General features: G+C 48.8%; 1 protein-coding gene and 1 non-coding gene across 2 annotated transcripts in view; one reads left to right on the top strand and one right to left on the bottom strand.

Annotated features, from left to right (window-relative positions):
* The window catches only part of LOC144493383 (EH domain-containing protein 3), a 94,576-nt gene extending 87,076 nt beyond the window's left edge, over positions 1 to 7,500 (bottom strand). Inside the window, exon 1 of the mRNA XM_078212219.1 lies at positions 7,127 to 7,500. Within this exon, the coding sequence (XP_078068345.1) occupies positions 7,127 to 7,353 (227 nt within the window). The 5' untranslated portion in view covers positions 7,354 to 7,500. The remainder of the gene's footprint in view (positions 1 to 7,126) is intronic.
* A 1,975-nt stretch (positions 7,501 to 9,475) lies between these two features.
* Positions 9,476 to 9,547, top strand: trnaw-cca (transfer RNA tryptophan (anticodon CCA)). The gene has a single exon. It is a non-coding gene; the product is annotated as a tRNA-Trp (tRNA).
* Positions 9,548 to 19,019: the final 9,472 nt, after the last annotated feature.

Below are 19,019 nucleotides of genomic sequence, written 5' to 3' on the forward strand. Positions count from 1 at the left end.
TTGCAGATGTGGTTCCCATTTTCAAGAAAGGGGATAGGAATAGCCCAGGAAATTACCAACCAGTGAGTCGAAACTCAGTGGTTGGTAAGCTGATGGAGAAGATCCTGAGTGACAAGATTTATGAGCATTTAGAGAGGTTTAGTATGCTCAAGAATACTCAGCATGGCTTTGTCAAAGGCAGATTGTGCCTTACGAGCCTGGTGGAGTCCTTTGAAAATGTGACTAAACACATTGATGAAGGGAAAGCGGTAGGTGTGGTTTATATGGATTTTAGCAAGGTGTTCGATAAGGTCCCCCATGTAAGGCTTCTAGAAAAAGAGAGGGGGCATGGGATCCAAGGGGCTGCTGCCCTGTGGATCCAGAACTGGCTTGCCCAAAGGAGGTAGAGTGGGTATAGATGGGTCTTTTTCTAAATGGAGGTCAGTCACCAGTGGTGTGCCCCAGGGATCTGTTCTGGGACCCTTGCTGTTTGTCATTTTCATAAGTGACCTGGATGAGGAAGTGGAGGGATGGGTTGGCAAGTTTGCTGACGACACGAAGGTTGGTGGGGTCGTGGATAGTCTGGAGGGATGTCAGAAGTTACAGAGGGACATAGATAGGATGCAAGACTGGGCGGAGAAGTGGCAGATGGACTTCAACCCAGATAAATGCGTAGTGGTCCATTTTGGCAGGTCAAATGGGATGAAGGAGTACAATATAAAGGGAAAGACTCTGTACTGTAGAGGATCAGAAGGACCTTGGGGTCTGGGTCCATAGGACTCTAAAATCAGCCCCACAGGTGGAGGAGGTGGTTAAGAAGGCGTACGGTGTGCTGGCCTTTATCAATCGAGGGATTGAGTTTAGGAGTCCGGGGATAATGATATCGTCAGACCCCACTTGGAGTGCTGTGCTCAGTTCTGGTTGCCTCATTACAGGAAGGATGTGGAAAAGATTGAAAGGGTGCAGAGGAGATTTACAAGGATGTTGCCTGGATTGAGTGGCATGCCTTATGAGGATAGGCTGAGGGAGCTCAGTCTTTTCTCCTTGGAGAGGAGACCTAATAGAGGTATACAAGGTGATGAGAGGCATAGATCGGGTGGATTCTGAGGCTTTTTCCCAGGGTGGAAATGGCTGCTATGAGAGGACACAGGTTTAAGGTGCTGGGGGGGGTAGGTACAGGGGAAATGTTAGGGGGAGGTTTTTCACAGAGGGTGGTGGGTGAGTGGAATCAGCTTCCGTCAGTGGTGGTGGAGGCAAACTCAATAGGGTCTTTTAAGAGACTCCTGGATGAGTACATGGGACTTAATAGGATGGAGGGTTATAGGTAGGCTTAAAAGTAGGGATATGTTCGGCGCAACTTGTGGGGCCGAAGGGCCTGTTTTGTGCTGTGGTTTTTTTCCTATTTCTTTCTACTTTCCTTGTAGAAACACTTAAGCAAGGAGTAAGAAGGGCTAAAAAGGGGTCATGAAAAAGCATTGGTCAGCAGGATTAAGGAAAATCCCAAGGCTTTTTATACATATATAAAGAGCAGAGGGTAGCCAGGGAGACGGTTGGCCCACTCAAGGACAAGGGAGGGAATCTATGTGTGGAGCCAGAGGAAATGGGCGAGGTATTAAATGAGTACTTTGCATCAATATTCACCAAAGAGAAGTTCTTGGTGGATGATGAGTCTGGGAAAGGATGTGTAGATAGTTTGAGTCATGCTGAGATCAAAAAGGAGGTGGTATTGGGGTTCTTGAGAAACATTAAAGTAGACAAGTCCCCAAGGCCTGATGGGATATACACCAGAATACTGAGAAAGGCAAGGGAGGAAATTGCTGGGGCCTTGAGAAATTTTTGTATCCTCACTGGCTACAAAGGAAGCCCCAGAGGATTGGAGAATAGCCAATGTTGTTCCTTTGTGTAAGAAGGGTAGCATGAATAATCCAGGTAATTACAGGCCAGTGAGCCTTATATCAGTGGTAGGGAAATTATTGGAGGGGATTCTTCAAGACAGGATTTACTCCCACTTGGAAATAAGTGGACGTATTAGTGAGAGGCAACATGGTTTTGTGAAGGGGAGGTAGTGTCTCACGAACTTGTTCGAGTTTTGCGAGGAAGTGACCGAGATGATTGATGAGGGTAGGGCAGTGGATGTTGTCTACATGGACTTCAGTAAGGCCTTTGACAAGGTCCCTCATGGCAGACTGGTGCAGAAGGTGAAGTCACATGGGATCAGAGGTGAGCTGGCAAGGTGGATACAAAACTGGCTCAGTCAAAGAAGACAGAGGGTAGCAGTGGAAGGGTGCGTTTCTGAATGGAAGATATATATAGATTAGTAAGTTTGCGACGACACAAAGGTTGGTGGATTTGCAGATAGCGATGAGGACCATCAGAGGATATAGATCAGTTTGAGACTTGGGCGGAGAGATGGCAGACGGAGTTTAATCCGGACCAATGTGAGGTAATGCATTTTGCAAGGTCTAATACAGATTAGGAAATATACAGTAAATGGCAGAACCCTTAGGAGTACTGATAGGCAAAGGGATCTGGGTGTACAGGTACACAGGTCACTGAAAGTGGCACTGCAGGTGGAGAAGGTAGTCAAGAAGGCATACAGCATGCTTGCCTTCATCAGCTGGGGTATTGAGTTTAAAAATTGGCAAGTCTTGTTGACACTTTATAGAACCTTAGTTAGGCCACACTTGGAATATAGTGTTCAATTCTGGTCGCCACACTACCAGAAGGATGTGGAGGCTTTGGAGAGGGTACAGAAAAGGTTTACCAGGATGTTGCCTGGCATAGAGGGCATCAGCGATGAAGAGAGTTTGGAGAAACTTGGGTTTGTTCTCACTGGAGCGACGGAGGTTGAGGGGAGACCTGATAGAAGTCTACAAGATTTGAGAGGCATGGACAGAGTGGATAGTCAGAAGCTTTTTCCCCCAGGGTGGAAGAGTCAATTACTAGGGGGCACAGGTTTAAGGTGCGAGGGGCAAGGTTTAAAGGAGATGTACGAGGCAGATTTTTTAAAAAATACAGTGTAGTGGGTGCCTGGAACTCGTTGCTGGGGGAGGTAGTGGAAGCAGATACGGTAGTGACTTTTAAGGGCATCTTGACAAGTGCATGAATAGGATGGGAATAGAGCAAAATGGTCCCTGGAAGGGTAGGGGGTTTTAGTTCAGTCGGGCAGCATGGTCAGTGCAGGCTTGGAGAGCCAAAGGGCCTGTTCCTGTGCTGTAATTTTCTTTGTAATTGTGATGGAAGGTGACAGAACTGAAACATAACCACAGATACAGACTTGATTACAGTATTGAAAATGTTTACTGAGCAGGAAGAATATGGTACTCTTTACAAGTAGCTGCCCTCTTTTTAGAGCAAAGTGCAGGTACATTCAAGGGAAGCTACACAAGTGAGAAAGGAATAAAGATCTGCTGATAGTTTGAGGTTTGGGAGGGGTATCCAGTGGATTACTGTAGTCAGGCAAATAGCACACGGCACTCTCTGACAAAGCAAAAGCAGGCAGATGATGAGCCAGGATCTAATGGAATGGAGGAACAGGATCAGATCAAAATAGCCTCCAGAGAAGAAAGAAAATCCAAAGCAACAACTGTCCCAGGGCCAGAATGGAGAAGCAACTAAACAGCAGAGCATAGTTTACAATTGGGGGAGGTAATTATGATGCAATCAGGTGGGAATTAGGAAGCATAGGATGGGAACAAAAATTGTCAGGCAAAGGCACTAATAAGTGGAACTTTTTCAAGGAACAAATACTGGGTGTCCTTGATAGGTATGTCCCTGTCAGGCAGGGAGGAAATGGCCAAGCGAGGGAACCATGGTTCACGAAAGATGTGGAATGTCTTGTGAAAAGGAAGAGGGAAGCTTATGTAGGGATGAGGAAACAAGGTTCAGATGGCTCGATTGAGGGTTACAAGTTAGCAAGGAATGAGCTGAAAAAGGGGCTTAGGAGAGCTAGGAGGGGACACGAGAAGTCCTTGGCGGGTCGGATCAAGGAAAACCCCAAGGCTTTTTACTCTTATGTGAGGAATAAAAGAATGACCAGGGTGAGGTTAGGGCCGGTCAAGGACAGTAGTAGGAACTTGTGTATGGAGTCAGAAGAGATAGGCGAGGTGATGAATGAATACTTTTCCTCTGTGTTCACCAAGGAGAGGGACCATGTTTTTGAGGAAGAGAAGGTGTTACAGGCTAATAGGCTGGAGGAAATAGTTGTTCGGAGGGAGGATGTACCGGCAGTTTTGAATAAACTGAAGGTCGATAAGTCCCCTGGGCCTAATGAAATATATCCTAGGATTCTTTGGGAGGCAAGGGATGAGATTGCAGAGCCTTTGGCTTTGATCTTTGGGTCCCCACTGTCCACGGGGATGGTGCCAGAGGACTGGAGAGTGGCGAATGTTGTTCCTCTGTTTAAGAAAGGGAATAGAAATGACCCTGGTAATTATAGACCGGTTAGTCTTACTTCAGTGGTTGGTAAATTGATGGAAAAGGTCCTTGGGGATGGGATTTACGACCATTTAGAAAGATGCAGATTAATCCGGGATAGTCAGCATGGATTCGTGAAGGGCAAGTCGTGCCTCACAAATTTGATTGAATTTTTTGAGGTGGTAACTAAGTGTGTTGATGAAGGTAGGGCAGTTGATGTCATATACATGGATTTTAATACGGCCTTTGATAAGATCCCCCATGGTCGGCTTGTGATGAAAGTAAGGAGGTGTGGGATAGAGGGAAGGTTGGCCGATTGGATAGGTAACTGGCTGTCTGATCAAAGACAGAGGGTGGTGGTGGATGGAAATTTTTCGGACTGGAGGCAGGTTGCTAGCGGAGTGCCACAGGGATCAGTGCTTGGTCCTCTGCTCTTTGTGATTTTTATTAATGACTTAGAGGGGGCTGAAGGGTGGATCAGTAAATTTGCTGATGACACCAAGATTGGTGGAGTAGTGGATGAGGTGGAGGGCTGTTGTAGGCTGCAAAGAGACATTGATAGGATGCAGAGCTGGGCCGAAAAATGGCAAATGGAGTTTAACCCTGAAATGTGAGGTGATTCATTTTGGTAGGACTAATTTAAATGTGGATTACGGGGTCAAAGGTAAGGTTCTGAAGACTGTGGAGGAACAGAGAGATCTTGGGGTCCATAGCCACAGATCTCTAAAGGTTGCCACTCAAGTGGATAGAGCTGTGAAGGCGGCCTATAGTGTGTTAGCTTTTATTAACAGGGGGTTGGAGTTTATGAGCCGTGGGGTTATGCTGCAACTGTACAGGACCTTGGTGAGACCACACTTGGAATATTGTGTGCAGTTCTGGTCACCTCACTACAAGGAGGATGTGGAAGTGCTGGAAAGAGTGCAGAGGAGATTTACCAGGATGCTGCCTGGTTTGGAGGGTAGGTCTTATGAGGAAAGGTTGAGGGAACTTGGGCTTTTCTCTTTGGAGCAGAGGAGGTTGAGAGGAGACTTGATAGAAGTTTATAAGATGAGGGGGATAGATAGAGTGAACGTTCAAAGACTATTTCCTCAGGTGAATGGAGTGGTAACTAGGGGGCATAACTATAGGGTTCATGGTGGGAGATATAGGAAGGATGTCCGAGGTAGGTTTTTTACTCAGAGTGGTTGGGGTGTGGAATGGACTGCCTGCAGGGATAGTGGAGTCAGAAACTTTAGGAACATTTAAGAAGCTATTGGATAGGCACATGGAGTACTTCGGGATGATAGGGAGGAAATAGCTTGATCTTGGTTTCAGACAAAGCTCGGCACAACATCATGGGCCAAAGGGCCTGTTCTGTGCTGTTCTATGTTCAAACCCAGCTGAGGGACATCACCTCTACATAATGAGGGCACATGATAGTCTGGTAACAAATACAGGCATTGCGCTCTCCAATTACATCCCTGACCTTGGCAGGGGGGCTGGGGTGGAGAAACAAAGCACAAGGGTGCAGAGTGATTTCCCTGTGTCATACCCCCTCCCCTGGGGGGCAATGATTTTCCTGTGGTTGTCTTGTACAATGCCCCCTCCCCTTCCCCAGGGGCAGTGAGATTGCCTTGTGGAGTGCCCCCTCCCCTCCTCTGGGGGCAGAGAGAGTGGGGTATCCCTCACCACTGGGGACAGTGCGAGTGCCCCATGCAGTGCCCTCTTCCCACCTCCAGAGGTAGAGTGAGGGCACCCCCTGGGGGGGCAAGGCAATTCCCTGTGCAGTGCCCCCTCCCCTCCTCCAGGGGCAAAGAGAGAGAGTGGGGGTTTCCCCCAGGGGCAGTGAGATTGCCCTGTGCAGTGCCCCATCCCCTCCCCCAGGGGCAGTGAGATTGCCCTGTGCAGTGCCCCCTCCCCTCCCCCAGGGGCAGTGAGATTGCCCTGTGCAGTGCCCCCTCCCCTCCCCCAGGGGCAGTGAGATTGCCCTGTGCAGTGCCCCCTCCCCTCCCCCAGGGGCAGTGAGATTGCCCTGTGCAGTGCCCCCTCCCCTCCCCCAGGGGCAGTGAGATTGCCCTGTGCAGTGCCCCCTCCCCTCCCCCAGGGGCAGTGAGATTGCCCTGTGCAGTGCCCCCTCCCCTCCCCCAGGGGCAGTGAGACTGCCCTGTGCAGTGCCCCCTCCCCTCCCCCAGGGGCAGTGAGATTGCCCTGTGCAGTGCCCCATCCCCTCCCCCAGGGGCAGTGAGATTGCCCTGTGCAGTGCCCCATCCCCTCCCCCAGGGGCAGTGAGATTGCCCTGTGCAGTGCCCCATCCCCTCCCCCAGGGGCAGTGAGATTGCCCTGTGCAGTGCCCCATCCCCTCCCCCAGGGGCAGTGAGATTGCCCTGTGCAGTGCCCCCTCCCCTCCCCCAGGGGCAGTGAGATTGCCCTGTGCAGTGCCCCCTCCCCTCCCCCAGGGGCAGTGAGATTGCCCTGTGCAGTGCCCCCTCCCCTCCCCCAGGGGCAGTGAGATTGCCCTGTGCAGTGCCCCATCCCCTCCCCCAGGGGCAGTGAGATTGCCCTGTGCAGTGCCCCCTCCCCTCCCCCAGGGGCAGTGAGATTGCCCTGTGCAGTGCCCCCTCCCCTCCCCCAGGGGCAGTGAGATTGCCCTGTGCAGTGCCCCCTCCCCTCCCCCAGGGGCAGTGAGATTGCCCTGTGCAGTGCCCCCTCCCCTCCTCCGGGGCCAGCGAGAGCGGGCTTTCCGCCTCCTTACCTGATGAAGGTGGTCTTGCCGGTGGAGTACTGGCCGACCAGCAGCAGCATGGGCTTGTTGTCGAAATCGGCATCCTCCAGGGAGGGCGAGTGGAACTCGTGGAAGCGGTAATGCTCCTCCAGCGGCAGCAGCTTACTCTTGTACAGCTTCTTCAGGCCGTCCGTCACCGTCTGGAAGACCTCGGGATCCTTCTTCCCGCGGTCATCCCTCCCGAGCCAGCTGAACATTGCTGAGGGGGCCGTGCGGAGGATTCAGTGATTAAAACCCTTGCTGGAGCAGGATACTGTGTGGGAATGGCTCCTCCTCCCGGTGTATCTGACGCTGGCCTGTGTGGGAATGGCTCCTCTCGGTGTATCTGAGGCGGGACTGTGTGCACTCACTCGCTGCCTGGCTCGCCTTTAAGGCGGTGAAGCCGGGAAGAGGCCCCGCCCACTGCCCCGCTCCGGCCAACCGTCACCCCGCGCCGCGCGCAGCGCCTCCAGCCGCCAAACAGCGTCACCCATCGGATTAACCAATCAACTTCACCCCATCCATCGGATTAACCAATCAACTTCACCCCATCCATCGGATTAACCAATCAGCTTCACCCCCTCCATCGGATTAACCAATCAGCTTCACCCCATCCATCGGATTAACCAATCAGCTTCACCCCCTCCATCGGATTAACCAATCAGCTTCACTCACTCTGCCAGATTAACCAATCAGCTTCACCCCGCTCTGCCAAATTAGCCAATCAGCTTCACCCACTCCGCCAGTCAGCCCCCTCCCCTCGCCCCCCCCCCACTCCCGCCGAGCAAATCAATCAGCTTCACCTGCTCCCACCATAAACTTCTCCCACTCAGCCAGACTAACCTTGGTGTCCTCGTGCATCACTCACTGGTAGCGCGCAGCTACAGCAGGCAGTGAAAAAGGCAAATGTTGGCCTTCATAGCGAGAGGATTTGAGTACAGGGATAGGGATGTTTTGCTGCAATTGTATAGGGCGTTGGCGAGGCCACAGCTGGAGTATTGTGTGCAGTTTTGGTGTCCTTATCTGAGGAAGGGTGCCCTTGCTATAGAGGGAGTGCAGCGAAGGTTTACCAGGCTGATTCAGGGAATGGGAGGTTTGCCATATGAGGAGAGATGATGTGGAAATGCCAGCGTAGGACTGGGATGGGCACAGTAAGAAGTCTCACAACACCAGGTTAAAGTCCAACAGGTTTATTTGTAAATCACGAGCTTTAGGAGCATTGCCCCTTCCTTAGGTGAGTCACCTGAGGAGGGAGCAGCACTCTGAAAGCTCATGATACCAAATAAACCTGTTGGACTTTGAGCTGGTGTTGTGTTTAGGATTATATTCACTGGAGTTTAGAAGAATGAGAGGGGATCGGATGGACTCAGAAAGAATGTTCCCAATGATGGGAGAGTCCAGAACTAGGGATCATAGTTTGAGGATAAGGGGTAAACCTTTTAGAACTGAGGTGAGGGGAAATTTCTTCACCCAGAGGGTGGTGAATGTGTAGAATTCACGACCACAGAATGTAGTTGAGGCCAAAACGTCGGATTTCAAAAATAAATTAGATATAGCTCTTGGGGTGAAGGGGATCAAGAGATATGGGAATTTGGAGCTGAGTGCGTAACTATTGGTAAGCTTTCTCTTTTTTTCTCCTTAATATTCAGGAGTTTAGTTAAAAGGTCAGTAAGCAACTGACCCAGTTAGCTAAGTGGCAGTTATCTGTCAATCAATTGAAGCCTGATTAGGGCCTCATTAGGTGTGAACACTTAGGAATTTTAAACTGGTGTGCAGTCATCCCAGCTCACCTCAGCTGTATATAATGCAGTGGTTTTAGCAAGCGCATGACTGGTGAGCCTGCGCACGCCAGTCGGAGAGACACTGCAGCCAGAGTGAGGGTATTGGGAATTTGGTGCTGAGGGGAAAGAGGTGCTCATTGTGATGACTTCAACCAGGCTAATGAGATTGGCTTGCTAGAGTATGAACTATCTGATGAGTCCTGAGACGCGCCATCAATAGGTCCAGGCAGCGGGCGATCGACGGGGCCGTCCATCCCGACTGTCTGCCCCTCTACCGCGGCTACATTCGCGGCCAGGTGTCTCTGGAGAGGGAGCATGCGGTGTCCACGGGCGCGGTTGACGCCTTCCGCGACCGCTGGGCGCCGCAGGGGCTGGGGTGTATTATCGACCCCGATAATCACCTTTTGATTTGACGTTTTAAGTTTCCTTTCGACTTTGATTTTGGTTCGGGCTGTTCCCCCCTTCCTTTTGGGGAGCCGCCCCTTTTACTTTGTCCCTAAGTTAATTTGAGTTTGTTTACTTGATTGGTGCCGAAAGAGCTATCTGATGAGTCCTGTGTGAGCTTGTGGCGCAATGGTAGCGCGCCTGACCCCAGATCAGAAGGTTGCGTGTTTGAATCACGCCGGGTTCATGGAGCCTTTCTGCGTTGGTCTTTGGAGTTTTGTTTTAAGTTTCCTTTGTACTTTGTTTTTTCGTTCGGGCTGTTCCCCCTTCTTTTGGGGAGCTGCCCCTTTTACTTTGTCCCTATGTTTATTTGAGTTAGTTTATTCATTTGGTATTCAAAAGAGATATCTGATGAGTCCTGAGACGCGCCATCAACAGGTCCAGGCAGCGGGCGATCGACGGGGCCGTCCATCCTGACTGTCTGCCCCTCTACCGCGGCTACATTCGCGGCCAGGTGTCTCTGGAGAGGGAGCATGCGGTGTCCACGGGCGCGGTTGACGCCTTCCGTGACCGCTGGGCGCCGCAGGGGCTGGGGTGTATTATCGATCCTGATAATCACCTTTTGGTTTGATGTTTTAAGTTTCCTTTCGACTTTGTTTTTGGTTCGGGCTGTTCCCCCTTTCTTTTGGGGAGCTGCCCCTTTTAATTTGTCCCTAAGTTAATTTGAGTTTGTTTACTTGGTTGGTGTTGAAAGACATATCTGATGAGTCCTGAGACGCGCCATCAATAGGTCCAGGCAGCGGGCGATCGACAGGGCCATCCATCCTGACTGTCTGCCCCTCTACCATGGAGTTATTACACTGATCTTCAGGAGGAGCGGAGTGGCGGACCTGCGAGGGAGACTCAAGGACGAGTGAGAAAGAAATCGAACGTGACGTCACAGCCAGCAGGTAAGTGATTGGCTGGTGACTGACTTCAGGAGCGGAGCTGAGCGGGAGCGAGCCGGAGAGCAACCTGAGAAGGTAAAGGATCCTGATTCTGAGTGTTTCGACTGGCGGGGGCAGGGGAGGTGGGGGAATGGGGCGGGGAATGGGGCGGGGGATGGGGTGGGGGAGGGGGCGGGGCGGGTGGGGGGAACTGAAAAGTGACGTCACAGTAAGGGAGTGATTTGATTGGCTAATAGGGAGTCTGCTAAATTTGAATCTGTGTTAAATTACTGTCTATAATTGTGTTCAGATTGAGATAATCAAAGCTATAAAAATCAGTTAAAAAATTTAAAAAACCAAATTAAAAATTAATTAAAATAAGGATGGAGGATCAGGTGATGTGTTCTTCCTGCACGATGTGGGAGCTGGTGGATCCCATTGTGGTTCCCAGTGACCACGTCTGTAGCAAGTGTTGGTTGCTCGAGGAACTCTGGCTCAGAGTTGATGAGCTGGATTCTGAGCTTCGGATGCTGCGACACATCAGGGAGGGGGAGAGTTACCTGGACGCTGTGTTTCAGGAGGCAGTCACACCCCTTAGACTAACTAACTTAAATTCGGCCAGTGGTCAGGGAAAGAGATCCAGGAGGTAGTGTTGCAGGAGCCTTAGCCCTTGTCCTTGTCCAACAGATTTGAGATTCTTGCTCCCTGTGTGGACGGGAGTGGGGACTGCAGGGAGGATGAGCCAACTGACCGCAGAACTGTGGTGGGGGGGAGAGAAAACAAATGCAATTGTATTTGGGGATAGTATAGTTAGGAGCATTGACACTGTTCTCTGTGACTAGGATCGAGAATCCCGAAGGTTGTGTTGGCTGCCTGGTTCTCGGGTTCGGGATATCTCATCTGGGCTGCAGAGGAACATAGAGTGGGAGGGTAAGGATCCAGTTGTCGTGGTCCATGTAGGTACCAATGACATAGATAAAACAAGGGCGGGAGTTCTGTTAAGGGAGTATGAACAGCTAGAAACTAAATTAAAAAGCAGAACCTAAAAGGTAATAATCTCTGGATTACTACCTGAGCCACGAGCGAATTGACACAGGGTCAATAAGATTAAGGAGGTAAATACGTGTCTTAAAGACGGTGTGGGAGAAATGGGTTTGAATTCATGGGACATTGGCACAAGTATTGGGGAAGAAGAGACCGGTTCCGATGGGACGGTCTTCATCTGAATCATGCTGAGACCAGAGTCCTGGCGAATCGTATAACTAGGGTTGTCGATAGGGCTTTAAACTGAATGGGTGGAGTGGAGGGTTCAGTTGTAGGCGAATTAGAAATTCCAAATTGAAGGAAGAGGTAAGAGTTAGCGATGTGGCGGATGGTTACCAGACAGTAGAAGAGAGGGACAGAACGGGTGAATGTCTTTATGCACCAAGGAATTATGAAAGAGTAGGGAAGTTTACCAGTAGAACAAATTTAAAAGCTCTGCATCTAAATGCACGAAGCATTCGGAACAAAATTAATGGCGCAAATAGAAACAGAAGGGTGTGATTTGGCGGTGATTACTGACACATGATTGCAAGGAGACCAGGTCTAGGAATTGAATATCCAAGGATACTCAGCATTTCGGAAAGAGAGACTGAAAGGAAAAGGAGGTGGTGTCGCTGAGCTGGGGAAGAAAGGGATCAGTGCTGTAATGAGAAATGACTTAAGCACGGGAGATCAAGATATGGAATCAGTCTGGATAGAAATAAGAAATAGCAAAGGAAAGAAGTACTTGGTAGGAGTAGTCTATAGGTCCCCAAGCAGTAGTTCCGCAGTGGGGCACAGTATAAACCAGAAAATACTGGGGGCCTTGCAAAAAGGTACGGCAATAATCATGGGTGATTTTAATATGCACATAGATTGGAAGAATCAAATTGGCAAGGGTAATCTGGAGGCAGAGTTCATTGAATGTTTTAGAGATTGTTTCTTGGAACAATATGTTGTAGAATCAACCAGGGAGCAGGCTACTCTGGGTTTGGTATTGTGTAATGAGGAGGGATTAATTGATGACCTCATAGTTAAGGATCCTCTTCGTATAATAGAATTCAAAATTCAGTTTGGGGGTGAGAAAGTGGAGTCCCACACTAGCGTTCTGGAATTAAACAAAGGAAATTACATAGGCATGAGGACAGATTTGGCCCAAGTAGAGTGGGCAGGAAGGCTAAAAGTTAGGACAGCGGATAAGCAGTGGCAGTTATTTAAGGAGATACTCAAGTCCTCACAACTAAAATATATTCCAGTGAGGAAGAAAGATGGTAAGGGGCGTAAAAAACATCCATGGCTAAACAAGGAGGCCAAGGACAATATAAAGACAAAAACTAAGGTATACCATATTGTGGCAGGCTGGAAGATGCGGAAACTTTCAAACATAGCGCAATATATCAAGAAGGATACTCTATAGGTATATAAAAGGGAAGCGAGTCCCCGTGTGCAGGAGGGTTTCCTGACGCAATATGTGGATAGGCCGACAAGAGGTGAGGCCACATTGGATTTGGTACTGGGAAATGAACCGGGCCAAGTGTTAGATTTGGTTGTGGGAGAGCACTTTGGAGATAGTGACCACAATTCGGTGTCTTTTGTTATTGCAATGGAGAGGGATAGGGCCGTACGGCAGGGCAAGGTTTACAATTGGGGGAGAGGTAATTATGATGCGATTAGGCAAGAATTAGGGGGCATAAGATGGGAACAGAAACTGTCAGGGAAAGGCACTAATGAAAAGTGGAACTTTTTCAACGAACAAATACTGGGTGTCCTTGATAGGTATGTCCCTATAAGGCAGGGAGGAAATGGCCGAGTGAGGGAACCATGGTTCACGAAAGAGGTGGAATGTCTTGTGAAAAGGAAGAGGGAAGCTTATGTAGGGATGAGGAAACAAGGTTCAGATGGCTCGATTGAGGGTTATAAGTTAGCAAGGAATGAGCTGAAAAAGGGGCTTAGGAGAGCTAGGAGAGGACATGAGAAGTCCTTGGCGGGTCAGATCAAGGAAAACCCCAAGGCTTTTTACTCTTATGTGAGGAATAAAAGAATGACCAGGGTGAGGTTCGGGCCGGTCAAGGACAGTACATAGAACATAGAACAGTACAGCACAGAACAGGCCCTTTGGCCCACGATGTTGTGCCGAGCTTTATCTGAAACCAAGATCAAGCTATCCCACTCCCTATCATCCTGGTGTGCTCCATGTGCCTATCCAATAACCGCTTAAATGTTCCTAAAGTGTCTGACTCCACTATCACTGCAGGCAGTCCATTCCACACCCCAACCACTCTCTGCGTAAAGAACCTACCTCTGATATCCTTCCTGTATCTCCCACCACGAACCCTAGTGGGAAGTAGTGGGAACTTGTGTATGGAGTCAGTAGAGATAGGCAAAGTGATGAATGAATACTTTTCTTCAGTGTTCACCAAGAAGAGGGGCCATGTTTTTGAGGAAGAGAAGGTGTTACAGGCTAATAGGCTGGAGGAAATAGATGTTCGGAGGGAAGATGTACTGGCAGTTTTGAATAAACTGAAGGTCGATAAGTCCCCTGGGCCTGATGAAATATATCCTAGGATTCTTTGGGAGGCAAGGGATGAGATTGCAGAGCCTTTGGCTTTGATCTTTGGGTCCTTACTGTCCACGGGGATGGTGCCAGAGGACTGGAGCGTGGCGAATGTTGTTCCTCTGTTTAAGAAAGGGAATAGAAATGACCCTGGTAATTATAGACCGGTTAGTCTTACTTCAGTGGTTGGTAAATTGATGGAAAAGGTCCTTAGAGATGGGATTTACGACCATTTAGAAAGATGTGGATTAATCCGGGATAGTCAGCATGGATTCGTGAAGGGCAAGTCGTGCCTCACAAATTTGATAGAATTTTTTGAGGAGGTAACTAAGTGTGTTGATGAAGGTAGGGCAGTTGATGTCATATACATGGATTTTAGTAAAGCGTTTGATAAGGTCCCCCATGGTCGGCTTATGATGAAAGTAAGGAGGTGTGGGATAGAGGGAAAGTTGACCAATTGGATAGGTAACTGGCTATCTGATCGAAGAGGTTTATTTGGTAGCAAATACCATAAGCTTTCGGAGCAGAGCTCCTTCGTCAGATGGAGTGGATATCTGTTCTCAAACAGGGCACAGACACAGAAATCAAATTACAGAATACTGATTAGAATGCAAATCTCTACAGCCAGCCAGGTCTTAAATGTACAGACAATGTGGGTGGAGGGAGCATTCAACACAGGTTAAAGAGATGTGTATTGTCTTATATTGTCTAATTACAGTATTCTGTAATTTGATTTCTGTGCCTGTGCCCTGTTTGAGAACAGATATCCACTCCATCTGACGAAGGAGCTCTGCTCCGAAAGCTTATGGTATTTGCTACCAAATAAACCTGTTGGACTTTAACCTGGTGTTGTGAGACTTCTTACTGTGCTTACCCCAGTCCAACGCCGGCATCTCCACATCATATCTGATCGAAGACAGAGGGTGGTGGTGGATGGAAAATTTTTGGACTGGAGGCAGGTTGCTAGCGGAGTGCCACAGGGATCAGTGCTTGGTCCTCTGCTCTTTGTGATTTTTATTAATGACTTAGAGGAGGGGGCTGAAGGGTGGATCAGTAAATTTGCTGATGACACCAAGATTGGTGGAGTAGTGGATGAGGTGGAGGGCTGTTGTAGGCTGCAAAGAGACATAGATAGGTTGCAAAGCTGGGCTGAAAAATGGCAAATGGAGTTTAACCCTGATAAATGTGAGGTGATTCATTTTGGTAGGACTAATTTAAATGTGGATTACAGGGTCAAAGGTAGGGTTCTGAAGACTGTGGAGGAACAGAGAGATCTTGGGGTCCATATCCACAGATCTCTAACGGTTGCCACTCAAGTGGATAGAGCTGTGAAGAAGGCCTATAGTGTGTTAGCTTTTATTAACAGGGGGTTGGAGTTTAAGAGCCATGGGGTTATGCTGCAACTGTACAGGACCTTGGTGAGACCACATTTGGAATATTGTGTGCAGTTCTGGTCACCTCACTAAAAGGATGTGGAAGCGCTGGAAAGAGTGCAGAGGAGATTTACCAGGATGCTGCCTGGTTTGGAGGGTAGGTCTTATGAGGAAAGATTGAGGGAGCTAGGGCTGTTCTCTCTGGAGCGGAGGAGGCTGAGGGGAGACTTAATAGAGATTTATAAAATGATGAAGGGGATAGATAGAGTGAACGTTCAAAGACTATTTCCTCGGGTGGATGGAGCTATTACAAGGGGGCATAACTATAGGGTTCGTGGTGGGAGATATAGGAAGGATATCAGAGGTAGGTTCTTTACGCAGAGAGTGGTTGGGGTGTGGAATGGACTGCCTGCAGTGATAGTGGAGTCAGACACTTTAGGAACATTTAAGCGGTTATTGGATAGGCACATGGAGCACACCAGGATAATAGGGAGTGGGATAGCTTGATCTTGGTTTCAGATAAAGCTCGGCACAACATTGTGGGCCGAAGGGCCTGTTCTGTGCTGTACTGTTCTAGAGTCACTCGTGTGAATGTTGGTCCCTTGGAAGATGAAACCCAAGAGTTAATAGTGGGGAACACTGAAATGGCAGAGATGCTAAATCAATACTTTGCCTCAGTTTCCATGGTGGAAGACATTAGTACCATTCATATAGGAACGGGCATGTCAGAGGTAATAGAAAGGGTAGAACTTAGAATACTCAACATTGATAGGGAAAAGATACTCAGCAAACTATTGGGATTGTGAGCAGATAATTCCCCTGGGCCTAATGGCTGACATCCTAGGATATTATAGGGAGTGACAATAAAGAAAGTGGATCCATTGGTTATAATATTTCAAAATTCCCTGGACACAAGAAAGGTTCCAATGGATTGGAAAAATGCTAATGCTAATATTCAAAAAGGGAGGGAGGCAAAATGTGGGAAATTACAGACCAGTTAATTTAACATCTGTTGTTGGGAAAGTGTTAGAATCAATTATCAAAGAAGCAATATTAGGACATCAGGACAGTTAGTGAGATTTTGAAGGCTGGGTAGTTTGCTGCGGACCCAGCCTTCAGGAGAACAGTGACCACGACACCACACAACCCTACCACAGCAATCTCCGCAAGGCGTGCTGGATCATCGACATGGATGCCATCTCACGTGAGAACACCATCCATCAGGTACACGGTACATATTCTTGCAACTCGGCCAACGTTGTCTACCTGATACGCTGCAGGAAAGGATGTCCCGAGGCATGGTACATTGGAGAGACCATGCAGGCGGTATGACAATGGATGAATGAACACCGCTCGACAACCACCAGGCAGGAGTGTTCTCCTCCTGTTGGGGAACACTTCAGCAGTCACAGGCATTCAGCCTCTGATCTTCGGGTAAGCATTCTCCAAGGCAGCCTTCACGACACACGACAACGCAGAATCGCTGAGCAGAAACTGATAGCCAAGTTCCACACACATGAGGACAGCCTCAACCGGGATCTTGGGTTCATGTCACACTATCTGTAACCCCCATGACTTGCCTGGGCTTGTAAAATCTCACTAACTGTCCTGGCTGGAGACAATACACATTTCTTTAACCTGTGCTACCCTCTCTCCACACACATTGTCTGTACCTTTAAGACATGATTACCTGTAAAGACTCGCATTCCAACCATTATCTTGTAAATTGAGTTTGTGTCTTTATATGCCCCGTTTGTGAACAGAACTCCCACTCACCTGATGAAGGAGCAGCGCTCTGAAAGCTTGTGGCTTGTGCTACCAAATAAACCTGTTGGACTTTAACCTGGTGTTGTGAGACTTCTTACTGTGCTTACCCCAGTCCAACGCCGGCATCTCCACATCATGATAGTCAGAACACAGAGGGCCCGATTTTACCATCAAGTTGTGCCTGTTTTCGGGCGCGAACACTTGGTAAAGTCAGGCGTGAGGCGAGTAGGGCAATCTTAGCCCGCCTCCGTGCCGGTTCCCCCTTTACCAAGGGCCCGAAAATGGCTGCGATCCGGACCACGACCGAAACGGGCGCGACAGCCATTTAAATGCATTTGCATGTATTTAAATTGACTTAATGGGCTGCACGCCAAACCTTACCAGCACTTCCCCTTTTACCACTGCATTCGCCCATCCAGATTCGGCACAAAACAGACATGCTCTATAGAAGTCCAATTTCAGCACAGAAGCTAGTGAGGAGGTAAGTTCCGAGCGGTTCTCTGCTTGAGATTGGTGGGGGGAGGGGGGGGGGGGGTCCATTGCCACTCTGCCTGAGATCAGGGAGGAAGGGGTGCGTCCGCTGCCACTCTGCCTGTGATCAGTGAGGGGCGAGGGGCCTGTGATCGGCCTGGGTGGCGGAGGGGGTGGGGGGGATAAGGGGGTCAGTAATGTGGGAGTGGCACAATGTCTATGGGGACTGGGGGAGACAATATCTGGCCCGGGAGCGATGTGGCAGGGGAGCCACCCTCTCTCTTTTTTTTCTGATCATGTGCAGTTGGAGGCGCCGATCGGAGCTGCAGGATTTCAGGTGCGTTAAGCCCCGCCCACAGGCTTATGCAGCGCGATTCGGAATTGCTGATATTTTTTCAGGCAGGGTTAGCCTGAGAACGGGTCTAAAAGTCAGATCTGAAACACTCCCAGTTTCAAGTCCGTCCAGAACTTAGAGTCAAAATGGTAAAATAGGGCCCAGCGAGTGGGGATAATTTTTTTTCTGAATGGCAAGAAGTAATTGGTGAAGTGCCACAGGGTTCGGTCCTTGGGCCCCAGCTATTGACAATCTATATTAATGACTTGGATACAAGAATAAAGGTTCTAATGCCAAATTTGCCGATGACACAAAAATAGGTGGGAGAGTAAGTTACAATGAGGAAATAAGAACCTTACAGATGGATATATATATAGGTTAGGAGCGTGGGCCAAAATGTGGCAGATGGAGTTTAACACGGATAAGTGTGAGGTCGTGCATTTTAGTCGGAATAATGGGAGGGAGACTTATTATCTAAATGGGGAGAGACTTGGGGGTGCTCTGGCGCAGAGGGATCTGGGTGTCCTCGTTCATGAGTCTCAGAAAACTAGCATGCAGGTGCAGCAGATCATAAAGCAAATGGAATGTTGGCATTTATAGCTAAAGGAATAGAATATAAAGGTAAGGAAGTATTGTTGCAACTATACAAAGCATTGGTGAGGCCGCACCTGGAGTATTGCGCACAGTTTTGGACCCCTTATTTGAGGAGAGATGTAGTGGCATTGGAGGCAGTTCAGAGGAGGTTCACTAGATTGATTCCAGAGATGAGGGGTTTGTCGTATGAAGAGAGATTGAACAGTTTAGGCCTATACTCTCTGGAATTTAGAAGAATGAGGGGAGATCAAATTGAGGTGTACAAAATGATAAAAGGTATGGATAAAGTAGACGTGGAGCGGATGCTTCCTCTTGTGGCCTTTCTAGGGTGAGCGGTCATAGTCTTAGGATAAGGGGTAGCAAATTTAAGAGGAGAAACTACTTCTCCCAAAAGGTTGTGAATCTGGAATTCACTACCCTAAAGTGCGGTGGATGCTGGGACAGGTGAGTAAATTTAAGGAGGAGTTAGACAGATTTTTAATTGGTAATGGGTTGAAGGGTTATGGGGAGAAGGCAGGAAAATGGGGATGAGGAGCATATCAGCCATGATCGAATGGCGGAGGAGACTCAATGGGCCGAATGGCCTAATTCTGCTCCTATATCTTATGAACTTATGAATACAATTGCCTCTGTCCCCTCGTATTTCTGGAAGGTTATTTGTGTCCTCAGTCAAGACA

This window comes from Mustelus asterias, chromosome 5 (genome assembly GCF_964213995.1).
Source record: "Mustelus asterias chromosome 5, sMusAst1.hap1.1, whole genome shotgun sequence".
Lineage (NCBI taxonomy): Eukaryota > Metazoa > Chordata > Chondrichthyes > Carcharhiniformes > Triakidae > Mustelus > Mustelus asterias.